This window comes from Phaenicophaeus curvirostris, chromosome 25, assembly GCF_032191515.1.
Source record: "Phaenicophaeus curvirostris isolate KB17595 chromosome 25, BPBGC_Pcur_1.0, whole genome shotgun sequence".
Taxonomy (NCBI): domain Eukaryota; kingdom Metazoa; phylum Chordata; class Aves; order Cuculiformes; family Cuculidae; genus Phaenicophaeus; species Phaenicophaeus curvirostris.
The window spans coordinates 6,927,758-6,945,999 of record NC_091416.1 but is presented as its reverse complement, the minus strand read 5'-3'; the positions used below and the strand labels follow the sequence as shown (position 1 = coordinate 6,945,999).

Genomic DNA, 18,242 nt, shown 5'->3' with positions numbered 1-18,242 from the left:
AATCTTGGAATGCATTTTGATGGGGCACTTGTGCCTCTTCCATGAGATTCAAACAAATACCAAAGAAGGGTTGGCACAGCCTGCTCCCTTTATAACTCAACCGAGTACTATATTATATTTGACATCATATAGAGTTTTTTCCACAACAGCTCCCAAGAATGTAAATAAACCAAGTCTGGGACATCTGGGTTACACGTTTAAGGCAAACGCTCCATGCAACGGCACTTAGGGAAAATCTAAAACACAAGCTTCTTCTCTCCCAGGCTGAAGAAACACAGAAGGGTGTTAACTAGAGTTGGGTGGATAATTTGTAATGAATAATTTATTACAGGAATTTCATCCTTTTTTTACCCCTTCAGTCAACGATCCATGTGCCAATTGTGATTTTCAAGTACATATGAGTTATTTGGGATGATTATTTGGATGGCTTCTGTATGTGATCCCTAGGCTATGGCTCATTTTGCGGGCAGTTGGTTAGCAGTATTAGTATTTAAAATGCACCCTCGGTGTGCTGACTCCCACACTACGTGGCATTGCTTGTGTTCCCTGACTGGGTGACATCACACAGCTCTCTGAACGAAGCTTCCAGACTAAACCTGGCTGGGGATGGTCAAGCTTCCACTTTCAGGTAACACCTGAAAGTCAAACTCATAGCTCAATCTTTCAGGAAATGTTGGTGATCTAATTTTACTTGTTAAATTCATATAGCTTTAGAACAGATCCTGAAAGAATAGAAGCTCAGCGGAAAACAAATGAAATTCAAGTCTCATGAAAGCAAATTCACTCAAAGCTTGAATAAAGAAACACGTTATGCAGTCTGTGCCCAGTTTTAGCATTAATTTCTCTTTGGAGTTCCTGTTTGTGGGAAATGATCTTGGTTATGTTCTGTTTACAATGAAGAGATGAAGGCCCTTTGACATCCTATATTAGGGTATCATTGCCTTTTGTTGTGAGGCTGCCACTCCAGTTAGCAGCAAAATTCCTTTTGAATTAAGTGGAACCAAGATGCAGGCCTAAATAATTTAACATTCCATCAGGATTGAGTGAGTCTGTCCATAACTGTGCCAGGATAGCCTTCTCATTAAGTACAATCCTGCAGGCAAAGTGCTTGGACAAAGTTCTCTTTGCATAAGTATGTGTTTTATCCACCAGGAAGAAGTCCTCAGGCTGGACTTATATCCCGTATTTTAGTGGTGGAGGGATAAGAGAGCTGTGCGATGCTGAACCCTCTGTCTTTTATTACAAACCTTCATCACCAGCTGGTGTTATTTTGGGCAAGGACCTTGTCTTTGGGGTTTTTTTGTCTTTAAAGCTTCATTCATACCAATGTCATTGGGGAAATGACGTATCCAGTGCTTCAAAAGCTCAATGGGATTTTGACACAGGTCTCTTAGGACTGACTCCGCTGAAGATGGAGGAAATATCTCCCATTGACTCAACAGGGTTAAGCTGGGCAGCTCAGTACCACTGGTGCAAAAGGGTATTTGAGTAACTCATATCAGCAAGCTGTTCTTAAAAGTAGGAACATGGTTAAATTCAATAGACTCAAAGCCTTAAACATACAGGTTCAGTCAAGCTCTGGCCCCACCAAGTTCAGTGATGGTTTCCACCCACTCAGGCACCCAGAGCTATCGGAGACATTCTGGCTGTGGCTGGCTTACTTGTAGAAGGGGTGGGATTGAACAATAATCTAGATAGTCAGGAAATGTGGGTATGAATCCAAACCCTGGCAGGGTGGGCTTGGCGCTCCCGAGCAAGACACTTCCCTGTGCCTCCGTCTCTCTGTCTTTAAAGCATGGATCAAAGTGCTGTGTAAGAACAAGGACCTGTTCAGGTTTAGACAGCACCTGTCTTCTCTTTATTGCTTCCCCACACTGATCTCCAAGGACTTCCCAAGCTGTGGCGAGCAAGAAGTTTGAAAAGCAGGAGGCTGAGCTCCAATTCTTCCCGGGTCTTTTTTTGTTATTATTAATATTTTCATGTCATTTCTTCTCTGGAAAAACTTATTTGCTTATCTTGTGGGAGGGAGAAGTACTTTATGTATTCCTTTTGTGGGATCTCGGCTGATGCTGTGCACAGTATCCCAATTACACAGCAGAAAAAGCAAGATTGAGATCAATGCCTTCTATAAATCCTCTTCAACAGATGCATCACATGTGTAAACTTTGTTTATTTTGTGCTTTGTACAGAAAATGCCTTATCTCTGAATGTTGTAATAGAGGGGGAGGTGTTGCTCCCAGAGGGAGCAAATTCACTCTCATTCCCCTGGGTACAAACCAGCCTGCCACCACCTTCTGGCCCATGCTGGTTTTCTTGTCATGGCTTTCAAGGTGCAAAGGGAGGGGTGGGGCAAGGGAGCAGCAAAAGGAAGCAGATTTCATTTTTAAAATGGTCTGTTTTAACAAAGATGGTTCATGTAGAGTGATTCTGGCAAAGTTCATTTTCTAGGAGTTGTAACCTCAATTTACATCACAGCCACTCAGGACACGGGGATCTCTAGCTAAAAGATCCTTTATGATCTCATGGCAGGGCTACACCACCTCCTCTCTCAAACACTTGTATGGGCCTGGGTGTGACAGAGGGGAGGGAAAGCATGACTATAATACCCCCTGCTTTAATCCATACTGGTTTATTCTACATAACTGATGAAGTATTTCTATTCCTCTCACCATTACTGGACTTGCTGATCTGCAAATATTTAATAATTCACAGTATATCAGAGGGTGCTAATCTCATCCAAACATGAGTATTTGACTTTTGAGAATGAAACATGTAATATAATTGGGAAATTAAATTTCAGAAGACAGCACTAGAATCCTTACTGTAGGGATATGGAAAGAATTAGGGCTATAAGCAAAGCAACATGACCTCTGAATATTGAATTTTTAATTATAACCATTACCACAAGCTACTCCAGGCCACAGCGGTCTTCACTCCCCTTCTGCTAATTTGTGGTTTTAATGTGCGAGTAAAGAATCATTTTGGGGGGTAGGAGGGGTGTTTCCCCGCGGTTTTCTTATGCCTTTCGGCAGCATCCAAAGGCTCATCTCTTATCTCTTCTTCTCTCTCTTCCCTCTTTGAGGGGAGAAAGCGATAGCTTTTGCCTTCGGTTCCCCAGCCTGGGAACAAAGATCCTGCCCTGCTCTCCCCTCCCAGGGCTGGGGGCAGCCTCCCTTCTCCTGGAGCCCCTTCTCCCGTGCTGGCGTTTTCTGTACAAGGCACAGAACAAACATAAAATTTATATACATGTTGAAGAGGATTTATAGAAGACGTTGATCCCAGTCTTGCTTTTCCTGCTGTGTAATGGGGTTACTGTGCACATCAGCTGAGATCCCACAAAAGGAATATATAACATACTTCTCCCTCCCACAAGTAAATAAGTTTTTCCGGAGAAGGAATGACATGAAAGAAAATAATAATAATGAGAAAGGAAGGAGGAGAAGGAGAAGAAAAAAGGAGGAGGAGGAGGAGAAGCAGAAGACAGACCTGGGAAGAGGGAGGAATTGGAGCTCAGACTCCTGCTTTTCAAACTTCTTGCCCTGCCAGCTCGAGGCGGACCCCTAAGCTTCTGCAGAAGTCCAAGGAGAAGGTGGCGATGCTCCCCAACTCTCAGGAGTGGGCATCCTGGCAGCATTCCTGCTTTTCCCCTCTGCCGTTTCTGGGAATGATGTCTTCCCGAGGGGGGTTATTCCAGGCAGTTCCCGGAGCGGTTCCGGGACGAGCTGGCCCCGCACAGCCCTTTCCCGTCCCCTTGGGAAGCTCAGGGAACACCCGCAGAGCAACCGCATCCTCCCTGGGTGCGGAAAGACGTCTCCATCGCAGCCCCTCGGACCTTCCCCCGGGAAAACCGCTGGGCCGGAGCGAGAATTCTGGCTCTGAAAATGGATTTCATGCAGCCGCAACGTTTGTGCTGCCGTACAAAGAAGCATATTCACGGAGGCAAAATAGCCCGGGTGGCTGGAAACAATATTTGGTTTGTTCTTGCTTTCACTCTGCCTGGAAAGTTTACAGAAGCCCGAAAAAGAGAGGGCGGTGTCATTTTATTTTTTTAAGGCCAAAACAGTGGTTTTTTTCCTTGGAGCAGGCGATGCAAAGGCTACAACAACCCCTGACAAATTATCTTTCCCACTCAGCAGCAGCAGGCTGCTTGGGAACAGGTTGCAAGGAAAGAATAACCCGGTATTTCAAAATTTTTTGGCACCGAGATCTCGCGGTGCAGATGATGAATCAGCCGGGGGGAAGGCGCTGCTGAGGGAACTGTGCACTGTCCACCCACAGGTGAGCAGGGATGCTTGCGGGTGAGGAGCAGGCAGGAACCCGCATCACACTCTTAGGAACAGCTAGAGAGCCTTAGCCTGGCAGAAAAGGGAAAACGGAAGCCTTCATGGACCTTTTATCCCAGTTCAGGCAGTATCAGTCCCACCAAGAGCATCCTCCAGCGCTTTGCTCACTTCTGCCTCGCTTTTTATCCCAGCTCCTGGCTTCCCGCAGAATTTCAGCTTCTCCTCCAGTATTTCAAGCACCTCTAGAGAAGATAGGAATTGTACTAGGGGTAGAGTGCGCAGAAGCTGCTGTGTTATTCCCATACTTCATGACGATTTCATCTACGGATACACCAACTGGTTCCCTTTCTTTCTCTGGTTTTGGAAGCTCATTTCTTGCAGCAGAAACGCTGCTGAGTTCGTAGACTTTAGCAAGTGGCGATTAATGCTTTAGGACAACTCGGTGCTTCAGGCTTTAGTTCTTGTTTGCACCTACCTCTCTCTATTAAATACAGAAATACTTTTTTTTTTTTTTCCTGGGCTGGCATTGTTTCTCCCTTCCCTTTACCTTCAAGGCACGGCTTGAATTTAGGTCGAGAAGGTGGGAGAAACGCTGTTTCTCTCCTGGAAAGGTAGCATGCTGGAGCCTTCTAAAATAAACCAGGCTGCTGGGCACAGGGGACACGCTTTTACAGCAACTCCACCCTTCAGACAGCAGCACTCGAGCAGCCAACCCCCTCCCCAACTCTGCGATCTTCTAATGGCTCCGTTCTTTCACGATTTACAGAAAAAGAACCCCACACCCCTCCCCAATATGCTGGATCCAGCGAATTTTGTATTCTATCCTTTTCTATGCTCTCCCAGCCCCGTGTTTAGAAAGAGAGGAGGTGTGGAGGAGAAGGGGAGCAGAAAGGGAAGAAAAAGAAAGTGAATGCTAAGGGGGAAAAATGCTTTAAATCTTTCCTGCAAATCTCCAAATATATGAAGTCTGAGGGAACAAATTCAAAGCAGGCACGGAGGCCTGAAGAGAAGTTAGAGAGAAATATTCTGTTCCATTCAAGCGCATCAAGGGTCTCGCTGAAGCCTTGTTTGGCTAAGGTCAGACGAGACTGGGTTCTCCAATAAAAATAAATCTCAAATTAATTATGGCCTCAAGCGAGGGGCCAGACGTTTGGAGCTAGTGCACTGCAGTCTGTTTTTTTGGCCTTCAGTATTTTTGTTTTCTTGTGCCTCAGCTTTTCAATAATTGCGGAGTGGAGGAGGAAGGGAGGGCGGGGGCAGTTTTATTGGGACAGGGAGCTCAAATAAAACTATCCAGGACACTGCTTACCCCCACTCTTCGCCTAATTGCGATGCAGCTTCAAAGCTACTGCATCTTCTCCACGGCACTTTTAAGACATAATGTTTTACTTGGTACCGATTAGCACTGAATAACTTCCAGGCTTCAGGTTCCCAAACCCCGTGGGCCGATCCAGTAAACCAAGAGGTAGGAGGGACCCGATCCTTCAGCTGTAGGGCTGGAAAACACTCTCGATTCCTTTTTGTTGCTATAGCTGAAAAGCAAAGGTTTGCCCGATTAGCTTGGAACCGGGATTCCTTTCTGGGGATTAAATCCCGAGGCTGTATTTTGGTTTTTTTGCTTGTAAGAATGTGGGTTTAGAAGACAAACAGAACACGTCGCGTTTTTCATTCTGCAACGGAGCTGGTGCCAGAGGAAACTCAGATCCGGAAATTTTAAGCATTCACTGAAGTTGATGGAGATTTTCCCTCCAGTAAAGGCTGGGATAGACCCCGGCCTTCTGGAAACAGTTCCAGGCACAGGATGGTGGCAAATGCGCGTGTAAAGGGTGGAATACATAGGGAGCATTAGAATATAGAATACAGAACATAGAATATGCACACCCAATATACCTGGCGCAAGCCCTGTGTGCCTCTATTTATATAAAGATAGTTTTAAAAAGAGGACCCTTTGTCAGTTGGTGAGAAATGTGTCCCTTGCCAGCGACACAGCCGGGGTGCGGATGCTAATTCGGGGCTCCCCTCCCCTATTCACCCTGTTCCTTCACAGCAACAGCCCCGGGCTGGGGTTCTCGAGAGCTCAGCTGGTGCTGTTCGGGTGAGAGAGGGTGGAATGAGCCAATCCCCCTTCCCATCCTCCGAAAAGAACGTTTCTAACCTGCAACCGAAGCCCGGGAAGGCTCTTGTTCTGTTTATTCCTACAGAATAACGAGACGGTTTTAATTATGAAGTGATGACCGCTAATCCCGCGTGAATTACAGACAGAAAACCCTTGGCTTTGAGGTTCTGTAGTGCCGCGAAGGGCTGGCATTGAACTACACCGAGGGGTTAACTCCTTTGATACGGGACGTGAAACAGTCCTGGACCAAATCCCCCTCAATGTGTCTTTATTCATTTTAACCGGATCACTCCAAACCCGGAGCTTTCACCTTCTCCGTGTGAGGCTGCAGCCGGTGTAACCCGCTTATAAGGACGAAAAGAGGAGGTGGAGACATGCCAGGCGCCTGCTATGGGTATCAAACTAACTACAAACCTGGCTGGAGAATTTCTTTTCATTCATAAACGGAGGGAAAGAAAAAGCTGATTGAGGAGTAACCCATTTCTACCAGCCTGTAAGCGTTTGAAACCTTCCGTGGCTGCTCAGATCGATTGATTTTCCAGATGTTTGGTGGTATCCGCATTAAACAGACCATAATTCCTTTACTGTATGTACATATGCATCAGTGGAGCATCAGACTAAAAGGTGTGCACGCTGCCCACCTCCGTGGCCGGTGGTGGCTTCGCTCCTCCCTCCCTGTCCCTGCTCTCTCGTCCTTTCCAACAATTAAGCCCCCCCCCGAAGTTACTGAACAATCACCTGGGATGATTCAGAGCTTGGAACACGCAGTTTATGAGCATTCCAGCCTTTTCCAGAAAGTTTGGAATAGGCTGGAGTATTTTGAAAAGCTTGAGATAACTTTAAGGGTGATTTGGGTTTTATTTTTAGGGACGAGAGGGGGAAAAAAAAAGAGAAAATATGATGGAAAGGTTCTATTGTTACATGATTAGGGAGGGAAACAGGAGACTGTTCAGCTTGTGTGTTATAATGTTCAACAACTTCGCTCGTTACCTTATCTCTTGGGCTTCTTGCAATCCTTGTTTTAGACCAAACCCAGGGGTAAAGCAGGGAACAGCCCTGCCGGACCCCATTTCACGTCCCCTGAACAGGCTCCGTTCGAGTGCTCCTCAGACATGCAAAACAAGCCCCTGGGGGTCATGGTGCCCGCCTGGCAATAAAACGCAGACCTGGTTTCCTAAAATATCCCTAGGTGGGATGAGGGGGGTGGGGTCTGCTTGACATTTTCCAGCCTTTGGGAGCACTGGGGACCCAGTGAAGCTGTCGCTTCAGCCCGGAGATGGGGAAGGGTGATTTGGAAATGTTGGAGGCTCTTCCCACATCAACTGGGCAGGTTTTCAGGTGGCTTCTCCCAGCTCTTCCCCATCGCCAGCCCGTCCAGGACCTGCTGGTCCCGCAGCCTAAACCCCAGATGCTCTCTGAGGTCCGTGAATGACAGAGGCTCCTTCCAGGGTATTTTTTCCCCCCTTCCTTTCGCGGCTAGGATCCTCAGCCTGTCCTCTCCTCTCCTTCACCGCCCAACCCCGTTGTTTTTCGGGGCTGGTAGAGAGCGCTGTCTAGAGAGGAAACCAGTTGGGTTTTGAAAGGATGCTTTTCACTCTTTCCTTTAACCTCTTGCTTTGCAGCCATGTGGTAACGCTGAAAGGGGAGTGGAGAAGAGAGTATTTGGGGGACGGGGTGGATTGGTGTGCAGGGAAAAAGAAAGAGTAATGAAGGAAGCGAAGGGTTAACCGTGATTTCTTTTAATTGAACTCCAGTTCTTGTGGCCCTAGGCAAGGGGGGACCTGACCCCGCTAGCAGCATCCAGATGTGCTGCTCTCCGGGGACCCCGGCGCAGACCCCGGGATCGCGGAGCAGACAGGGGGGAGGACGGGGCAGGGGGAGAGGGGAGGCGGCCGGGCTGTCCCCTCTGGCCCCCCTCACCTCCCGAGCCCCAAACAGCCAGGTCTGGTCACGTTCAGCCCCGTGTCTGCATCCCAGCTACAAAATTGGAGCGGAATTGATGAGGCTGATTTCAGAGGAGGGGGGAGGGCGGGGAGGAGGGGCGAGGGGGATCTGCAGCTCTTGGAGAAATAAAGTATTAATAAGGCACCTCTGCCGCAGCCGAGTAGAAACACTAGTGGCATTATTGCATTTCCCTTTTGGAAGGGGCGGGTGCAGGAAAAAAACTTTGGATATCACTTTTATCCCCCCCCTGCCCATCTCCCCTCCCCGTGGTTGGACTAAAGACAGGGGGGAAACAAAAAGACTTGGACACAACTGGCACTGGACAAGGTAATCCTCTCCACCGAGAGATCTGACGTGCAGGAGTGTCCTCCTGCCTTGACACTTTCCTTTCCTGGCTTCCCGTTCCTTTTTTATTCCACCCTCTGCTCTCTCCCTCGGGCTGCAGCCGTTTGCAAGAAGTGGGGAATAAAGGACGCCCAGAGTGTTGCATGATGCTCTTCGCCGCTTATTTCTGCAAAGACGGGGGGGGAAGCGGGGAAGCTGGACAGGCGGGTATTGTCTCCTTTCCTCTGCTCCTTTGGAGGGTTCCAGCTTTTCCCGGGGAAAAAAAAAAAAAAAAAAGGAAAACGCGTTCCTTTTCTGGCGGTCGCTCCCGTTTGAGTAAGAGAGAAAATGGGACGTCAGGTCGAAAATGAGGTTGGGGTTTTGCAGTGCCCACTTCAACACAGCGTCCAGGAACGGAAAATTCAGCCGGTCTGACAGTTATTGTGATTTTTTTGTCATTTTTAGCTTAAAAAGTGGGTTCCCCCCCGTCTTCTGAGTGAGTTTAGCGAGAGACTTGCCCTGTGTGAAGGCGCTCCCAGCCCCGCAAGTGAAACGGCTGGACTTCCACCCACCTCAGTATCCCTGATCCAGGATATCCCAGCCCTCGGGGTGACGGGGAGGGAAGGGAAGGGGTGAGAAAGTGGAAAAGAGCCTCCACTCTCCCGTAGCCCCGTTTCCAGCGTGTGTTTAATTGCTGGAGTCATTTGTCCTTCATTACCGCACTTACCGCTCGATCCTGGCAGGGGCTGGACCCTCGTCTCACGCTCCTAGCGGGGAGCCGTGAAGAAAAGGGGCTAAAAATGTGTTTTAAATACGTTTTATTATTAAAACTTCTTATTTTCTCCCTCTGCCTGCCGCGACCGAATTGTATTGACGGTTCTCTCCCCTTAATTTTTTTGCCTCTGACTGGAAAACGCATTAATAAAAAAATCTGTGGGAAGAGACGGAAATTCAGTGAGTCAGGCTAAAGCTGCTCCAGCCAAAAGGGAAAAAAATAGCAAAAATCCATGTTAAAGTAAACTGTGGGATGAGCCACGGCGAGGGCTGATCCGGGCTGGGGTGCGAGGCGAGGTCCCCGCTGGCCCCGGCGACAAGAGCTGACAGACGGAGCTATTGTTCTGCCCCTTCTTATCTAAATGGAGCAAATATCCTGTATGTAAAATATATATATTTTCATCGAGAAGGCAGGACCAGCGGAGAGACGAAAGTTTCCTCCTCGAGTGACTTCACTTCCCAAAATTAGCAGAAAAAAACGTTTCATCCGGTTAACTGTCTCTTTTTCGCTCTGCTGCAACAACCAAAGTTAAAAAAAGAGAGAGACGGAGAGAGAGAGGGAGGGAGGGAGAAGGAGAGAGGAGAGGGGATCCCGAGAGGAGAGGAAAAACCGCTGGAAGGGAGAAAAGCGAGAAGAGAGAGAAGGATAAAAAAACTTCGGGAGGCTTCGGTTGCAGCTAAACCGGGTCAATGTGTGGAATATTGGTGGCACCGGCTGGAAGTTATTCTAGATGGACGGCACTATTAAGGTAAGGGGGGCAGGAGGGGCTGGGTCCCCTCTTGTCGGGGGTCGCGAGGATGGGGTCCCCCTCCTGCCGGTCCCTCGGGGGCAGTGGGGCTGCCTGCCCCCCCCCGGGACCCCCCAGATGTTTGCCCCTCGCTTCTCGGTGTCAGCCGGCTCTGGGTTCCCTCTCCCAGCCCTTGCTCCAAACGCACCTCTGGGGCTGGTGGTCGCCTGTGAGGTTCTTCCAGCAGTTTTATTTATTTTATTTTTGGGGTTGTGGGGGGGAAGAGAGCGATTTGGAGGGCGGTTTGGAGGAGTAAGATCACCCCGGCTTGGGGCGAGGCAGGGGGAAGGGGAAGCGAAGTGTGTGGCAAAAAACCACGAACATAACCAACCTCTGGTGGCCTTGAGCAACCGAGGACGCTGCTGGCACTTGGAGAGAGGTTCCCCCTCCTTTCCCCCCATCCAACCGGCCTCTGCAAAGATAAGCCAAGCCTTTTCCAAGCCCCTTGAGGTGGCTCACTCTGTTTCTCAGAGCCTGGGCAGCGGAGGGTTGGCTTTCTTGCTTTGGGGGACCCTTGTGCAGTTCTTGCAGGCTCTTCTTGAGGGAGCCCTGTAGTACAGAAGCAGCTCCAACAGAGGAGCCTTGAAGCTAGAGAGAGACGCTGTGGGTGTGTTTGGGTTGGAGGATTTCGAAAGATGCCTATCGCCTGGGTGGGGTGTTGATCTCTTCTTAAAAGTCTTTTTTTTTTTTTTGTCTTTTTTTGGGTTTTGATTTTTTTCTTTTTCTTTCTTTTTTTTTTTTGCTGACTTGGGGAGAAAGAAGCTGCAAACTGGCAGGAACTGAAACTTTCTCCCTTAGATTGCAGCCTGTAGCCTGTGACAAGTGCACTGCTTGGAAGGGTCTTGAAAGAAGGGGGAGGGAAGGAGATTGCCAGGCAAAGAAAATGGAAAGAGGAAAGAAAGAGGGAACACTAGGGTGAATGTCAGAGAGGAGGAGAGAAAGCAGGAGCGTTGAAAGCACAACATTTGGGAGGTATGGCAGGAACAAGACACGTTTCCTCCACCACCTCCTCAGGTTTGTAGCAAAAGTAACCTGGGCCTCATTGGGGATACGTGTAGGGTACCACAACCACCTTTAATTTGTGGAGCCCTAAATATTGTGCAGTGAAAGTGCAGAAATCTCCCATCTGTGCATGTGTCGCAGTGCACACATGGACTTGCTGTCCTGGCCAGGTGCTGAGCCCCCTGCCCAACCTCAGAAAGGTGCTGAAGTATCACCACGACCCACGGAGCTCACGGTGCCTGCTGGGAGCTCCTCCTCTCCCCAGTCACCCTGTGTTGCAAAGTGTTCTTGCTAACCCCAGCTCGGTCCTCTGGGCTGGAGATGAGGAACTGCTCACAGCTAGGCTTACAGTCACGTTGGGGAGACAGTGGCAAAAGGGGGAACTCGGCTGCATCCCAGCTCACTGCCCCAGCTCCGGGGTCTGCCTGCTGACTGCTTTGCAGCCTTTTCTTACGTTGTCCTGCTACATTTGTAGTCCAGAAATCATTAGGCTGTGCGAGCTAACAGAGACAGGATCCCGATACACCAAAGTCTCCTCTGGGGTTCCTTTACTGAGCAATTCCAAGATGCCGCAGGTCCCCATGTCCTGTTTGACGCCTCCTGTAATTTACCCCTTTTCTGTACTATGCACTTGGATCCGTGCTCCTGTAGCATCCTCAGGATTAGCTGAGATTTCTTGCAAATTCTTGTACTGGGGAGAAAAACCATGGGTACCCAGGGAATGCCCGACCCGGGCACTGATGGGTTTGCTGCTGCTCACCGCTAGAAGGAATGGTTTAGGTGACCTTTCCTAGCTTGTCTCAGATGAAGGGCAATGGGAGAGGATGTGGCTTGAGATACTTAAGTGTTTTTAACAGGCTGAGCTCTCTCTCTAACCTATGTGGCAGGGTAAATGTTTTAAATTCTAGGCCATAGTAAAGCAAAGCTGTCTGGTGTCCAGAGGAAAGCAATTTAAAAGCAATTGTTCTTTTAGGTCTGCTCTCCTGTAGGTTATATGCATTGATTTATCTCAAAGCTGTGAGCTTGTAGTGAGAAATAATATGGCAGAAAAATGCACGTAAGTGACGAGAGAGCAGGACAAATACAGAAAAAGGCTCTGTCATGACCCAGAACAAGAACATGGTGAGGGACCTGCTGAAATCTGTGTACTGACGTGATTGAGAAGCGTTTCCCTCTGTAAACTCAGAAATGTACCTGCTGTGTACCTGTGCCATGCAGCACAGAACAGATTCAGGAGAGGGCTGTGCATTCCAGGTGATTGTCTTCTGGACCTGTTCAAACAGTACAAGCTACTGTCTTTTTCAAGTCTATGCAAAACTATTCCACAGACTAATTGTTTTAATTGAACCGAAGTCTTCTAACTGCACAGCTTGCAGATGCAGAAGGAGTCTGAGTTCAATCTGTTATGAAAATCTCTTCCTTTACCCTGCAATCTTTGATATTGGGCCTGTGCTTTTCTCTTAATCTTTTTATGCCATTCAGTAAGGCTGTTGACAGCAGACTGGTTGTGCCTACATGGAATAATTTAACTACAGACCTGCCCAACACAGGGTAACTTCGTAGTAAAATGGTAAATCCACTGCAGCCTTGTGCTGTCCTAATGCTCACAACTGCCTGCTCCCGGGGAAACGGAGCACGGTCAGAGAACAGAGGTGGTCATGATGAGCCTAGGGTACGCGTGCATCCTTTGTAGACATCGTGTGCAAGAGTGTATTGAAGCTGTTGTCAGAGTTTGAGTTAAAACTCAAAGTTGAGGTAATGCCACATGTGTAAACATGTTTTGTGATCAGCTCAGGCCTCTAAGTTGTCTTACCCCGTCACTGAATTACATCACATGTGAGATTGCTGAGCACCGTGTCTAGAATGCATCTTTATTTCTTCGTAAATAATTATTTCTCATGAGGGGATTAATCTCAAGGGATCAGTTACTGAGGCAGACTGAGGCAATTTTTGCTGCAGTCTTCAAATAACCTGTTTAAGACCTGACAGGGGAGGTGGACTGTCTGGCTTGAAAAGTTACCTTTAGATCAGGGCTCCAAGGTCTTTTATAGAGACAGAAGTGCAGCAAACCTTTATCTTTATTAGTTCAGTTCCATGTTCAGTTCATACTCTGTGAAGAGCACTTGCAGGAGATGACTGGGAGCCAGTGAAGCTCGCGATGGCTGAAGTTTGCACTAATTTTAAGGAGTTGATAACAGTTTTGTTGTACGCCTTCAGATACTTCAAATCACGTCTTTGGGTTAACATGCAACTTTGACTTAACTGACATTGTGTTTAGGGGTTTGGTTTTTATTGCCTCAAGTTAAATCTAAGAAGGGTATATATAACCTCAGTGAGATGCCCATGTGTGGACTTCCTCACAAAACCAAATGGAGTGGTTTCAAACTGGTTTAATTGTTTCAATTCTACTTCACATGTGGGCAATAATTAAAGCAAATGCACTTGCCAAGCCTGACTGTTAATAAAAAAGCACATTTTGTGTAACTGCTGCCTTCATTCTGTAAAAATGTGTTTATCCTTAAGTTCTGGATGTAAAAATGAGACCATCTGAAGGACATTCAATGACCACTGTGCGTTACTCAGTAGAGGATGCCCATACTCGTCTCCTTCCTCTAGAAGACAACCCGACTGTCGGTGTTGCTATAGCAAAGAGTGGGGTAGGGTTTCTATTGCAATCACAGTTTCTTGTCATTTGTGACCTGTAGGCATTCACTCTCATCCTGAAACTTGGCCATCAAGGGCTCAAACTAAGAAATTTCCTTTTTGAGCAAGTTTAAATGTCTGTTTTGCCATTTTTAAATTGCCCTGCTTCTGTCCCTTTAGAGATGGCCTTCTTGGCAAAATGGCATCGACTTCTAGGGCAAAACTCTGAATCTCCAGGCTTGGAAAAACAAAATAATCACAAAGATGTTTGCTCACTGGAGGCTTTCCACGTTGCTGTCCTTCAAAAGGAATTTGGAACAAACTCATCCGAAATTTCTGAGGCATAAATTATGATAGTCCCTGATAGCCTCGCCCCTATTTGGGTGACTTTCGTACTGCATAATGGCTTTCTAACACATAACAGCAAAAAACCTGATACAAATGCTTTGTAACTGGGATATTTTTATAATGCTACTTCATTTCCCCCCCAAGATCCGTGTGTGAGTGTGTGCCTTTTGCCATAGCATCAGCTTACAGTTGTGCCGCAGCGCTGGGTGCTGTCGACTCGAGGTGTTCCCTACTGATTCCTGTTTGCCTTGCAAGTAAAACACTGGGAAAGTTATTTCAGAGCTGGTAGACCAAGCAGCTCTGTTGCTCTGTAGTACAATTTTTCTTGCTGTGGGTAGGGAGATTAGTCTGAAGCAAACGTAATATGCAACAAAACAGCACCAACTGCTTAGATTTTAGGCACTTGGGGTTTCACTCAGAGGCTTTAAAGAGGTGCTGAGAGGCTTGTATAGTTTCTGCCACTGTGGATTTTACCCTAACAGGATGTGGTCACTTTAAGTAGTACCGTGCATGTCTTAAGGAGTTTATGCTTTTCTTTTAGTTATTTATTTTAATTTTGTGATACTGCTACTGTAAGTTTGGCGGGGTCGGGGGCGGGGGGGAGCAGCTTCTGCCACCCTTGCTGTATTTCTTCTAAAGAGAGTTTTACTGGAGTCTTGGTGTGTAAGACTAGAACTCTTCACTGGAGTATCATGAGAAAAGGGCAGCAATCAAGAGAAGCAAAGGGTAAGGCTGCACCTCTCAGTGAGGTCTTAGATGACTTAAGGTGATAAGGTGAGACGTGCTGGGGGAAGGGCATTTGTAACAATTTTTTGCAGGAAGTACCATTTATTTTCTTCAAGTCTCTCCTTCCTGGTCTTATACAAGGCTTTCCTCTTGATTTCAGCTCATATCTCAGAGGGATCAGGCCTAGGACTTACAAATGTACAACCTCGTGATACAGAGTGTCTTCCATTCTTTTTCTCCCTGTAGAACATCAGTGTATGAAATTCTTTTACAGCAGCGCATAAGTTGCCTTGAAAAAATGAAAGTTTTTATTCTGCTTGAGTTTACTTGACCTTAAAGAAAGACCCGATGCCCCATCTCAATGTGAACATGCACAAGCAGGAAAATTAAAGGAGCCAAGGGAGCCTTAACTTCAGATTGTCAGATATTGTGGGTTTGCTGAACATTTAATGGTGCAGAAGCATGGTGTTATTAGTAGAACATGCATGAGTGTGTGTGTGGCTCGCCTAGAAAAAAACTCTCTGTTGCACTAAGCTTAGCTCTACAACTTGGTTTGAAGCTAACTTTCCCCTCAAATGCAAAATTCTCACTAGATCTTCCTGAACTGAACAACAGATCTACTTCCAGTGTCTGTGCCTCTCCTGAGCGCTCACGCAGACGCTGAACACGAAATCACACTGTGTACGTAGCACTGGTGTGTGAAGAGAGCTGCCAGCAGTGCACGTCTCAGTTGTACACAGCCCTGTCACACTTCATGGGTGACTCTGAGAACACCTTCTGAGTGAACAAGTGTTTTCTTACAAGGCTGAGTGCATATTTATAGCTGGTTTTGAAAATGCAGACTAAAATATCACCACGCAAATGTGGTTTTCTGCCTTCTTCTGGAAATAATTCACCTGATGGTGGACTCAGGTCTCTGCTTCACCATCACAGATGCCCAGTCAGGGTGCCAGCCAAACAACATCACCAACTCAAAAGATGCTGGTGTAAACAGCAATATATGGCACAGGACAACATAAAACCTACTCTACTGAGTTCCAGATATCAAAGCCTTCAAAATATTAATGCATCTACTGCTTATTTTCTTTCTTCCTCTCACTACCCAGCCCACATAATTGCTGATGTGTATCTACAGAGTCAGTAACCCTGATCTAGAAACATGTCTTGTAGTAAAGCCACAAACGTTACCTCCCTCCTCCTCCACCTCTGCTACTGAAAACTTTTCCTTTAGCTGTAAGACCGAGACCTAAACAGAGGGGAGATGTGTTACTGTATGGTACTTCATTGCAGTATGTCCTGATAAACCTTCTGTTCTCTGGTGACAGACAGCACCAAAGGCAAAACTTGGAAATAATGACCTGACAGGGACCATGGCTATTTGACACTAGAGACACTTCCATGCCTCTAATTCTGTTTCTCTTCCATGTTTTGAAGCCAGAGCCCTAAAAATAGGTATGAAAGTGCACATTTATCTAACCAAGCAAGCAGCTTGATCTGTAGAGGTACTGGCAGCCTGTAACTCTCATCAGGTTTTGAAGGTAACTGTTCCCTCTGGAACCCAGGCTCTTTTTGAGGTGCTTTACTAAGTGTTTTGATTCTGTATGCAAACCTGTTGATTAAGATTTGTAAAGCTTGCTAAGGCACATTGAATATAAAACTTCCTGGAGACAGGGGGGAGAAGCAAAGCTGAATCATGCAGGTGTTTTGCAAAATCTTTGCCTTTGCTTCTCTTCAGCATTGGTATGAAGTGGTGAGGAAAGTGACCTTGGCTCTTCATGTGTATCAAGTATTCTTTCTTTACCTGATTTTCTCCTAAAATGCAGTCAGAAACACAGCTCAGCAGAAGCTCCTGTAGTAGATGCCATGGATAGAACTAAGTTTAGTAGGTTATTTGCATCTACCTTGTTTCTGCTTTTCCAGCACAGATTAACCCAGAGCTCAACTGACCACTGAGCTGTAGGAGTAAGAAACAGTTAAAAACAATTATAGCCCCCCTGCTAGCCTGAGAAAGCTGCACACCCAGGAACAGAACGTTCATGCAGTGGCCAATGCTTGTCAATCACGCAGAGGGGGTAAAAATAACCTAACGGGCAGGAGAGCCTTTAATTACTCATTTGGTGATTTCTCACTCAGCAAAAACCTGCCCTTCTTAACTAATGCTGGTTTTGATCTGAGGTGAGGAGGTAAATCAGCTAGAATACAGTTTTTCAAGTTGGTCGATGAGTGAAAAAAAGAAACTGGAGTAAGGTATGGTGGGGTCAGTGGAAGGTGTGAGCTTGGGAGAGAGTGTTCTGTACCATGAGAAACTTCTTATTTAAATGTTACTTTATAGCAGCTTTCTTTTGCCAAAGAAGATAAGGAGAAGATTAGGAGAGGTTAAAATACCCTTTTAACAGCTAAAAGCAGAATTTGGTTCTCTGCTTTCTTCTGAATAGCTTTTTTTGTTGTTCCAAGCTTGATTGACTTATAACTGTATCTGAACCAACCTCACATCAGTGCCTTTTTATCAGCCAGAATGAGACTTCCTGTGCTCCACAGTCTGGTTTCCTGATGTGTTTCCTTTTTCCTTTTAACAGAACAAAGGAAACTGTAACTCCTCCACTGCTCCTGTTCCAAATCTCTTTGGGACCTCATATAATGTCAGCATCCAACATTTGCCTTTCATTTTTTTCTGCCCAGCCTCAGAGTCAGGCTGCCTAGAGAGACAGTGCCCTCTTCGTATCTAATGGAGTTCTGCATCGCCAGCCGCAGAGGGGCAAGTGGTGCTGGTGAAAAGTAGCCACTTCCAGAGCCACCGTGCTCTTGTCTACCCAAGTAAAGCAGAAAAGGAAAACCTTGACTGAAGACTCCACATATTACTAGAGATATAGAATTTTTAATGTTCTGCTAACACAAATAACCAGGTGTTGAGATCTCATTGATTTGCACAGGATTGTATGTGAATTTATTTTAGTATTTGAACTTAGGGCTGGAACTTTGTGTCCTGAAATATGTCGTCTGCTGGCAGAAATGCTCCTGAGAATGGTTACACGTGCACAGCTCCTTGTACGTACCGGGACTGGCAGCCCTGTACATTTTAACAGAAATGATTCTCTTAAACCACCACACTGAATGGCAGCTTCTCTCCTAGAATCACAGAATGGCTTGGGTTGGAAGGGACCTTAAAGATCATCCAGTTCCAACACCTCTTCTTGCAGGTGTTTTTCTGCACTTCTATTTCAGTCCTGTTGGTCACATTAGGATGGGTATGAAAGATACAATGCAAAATCCAAATGATGTCATGCAATACGGAGC

At 46.7% G+C, this 18,242-nt stretch overlaps 1 protein-coding gene across 6 annotated transcripts in view; it reads left to right on the top strand.

Moving 5' to 3' along the window:
* The window catches only part of FLI1 (Fli-1 proto-oncogene, ETS transcription factor), a 90,118-nt gene that overhangs the window by 3,366 nt on the left and 68,510 nt on the right, over positions 1-18,242 (top strand). Inside the window, exon 1 of one of the 6 annotated variants that reach the window (XM_069876530.1) lies at positions 8,575-8,670. The exons of 4 other annotated variants lie outside the window; for them this stretch is intronic. Coding sequence is in view for 1 of the 2 variants with exons in the window: in XM_069876529.1 (XP_069732630.1) it covers positions 10,173-10,190 (18 nt within the window). In the remaining variant the exon portion in view is untranslated. Of the gene's footprint in view, positions 1-8,574; positions 8,671-9,778; positions 10,191-18,242 lie in introns of those variants that run through there. One more of the 6 variants, XM_069876529.1, reaches the window with a different exon arrangement.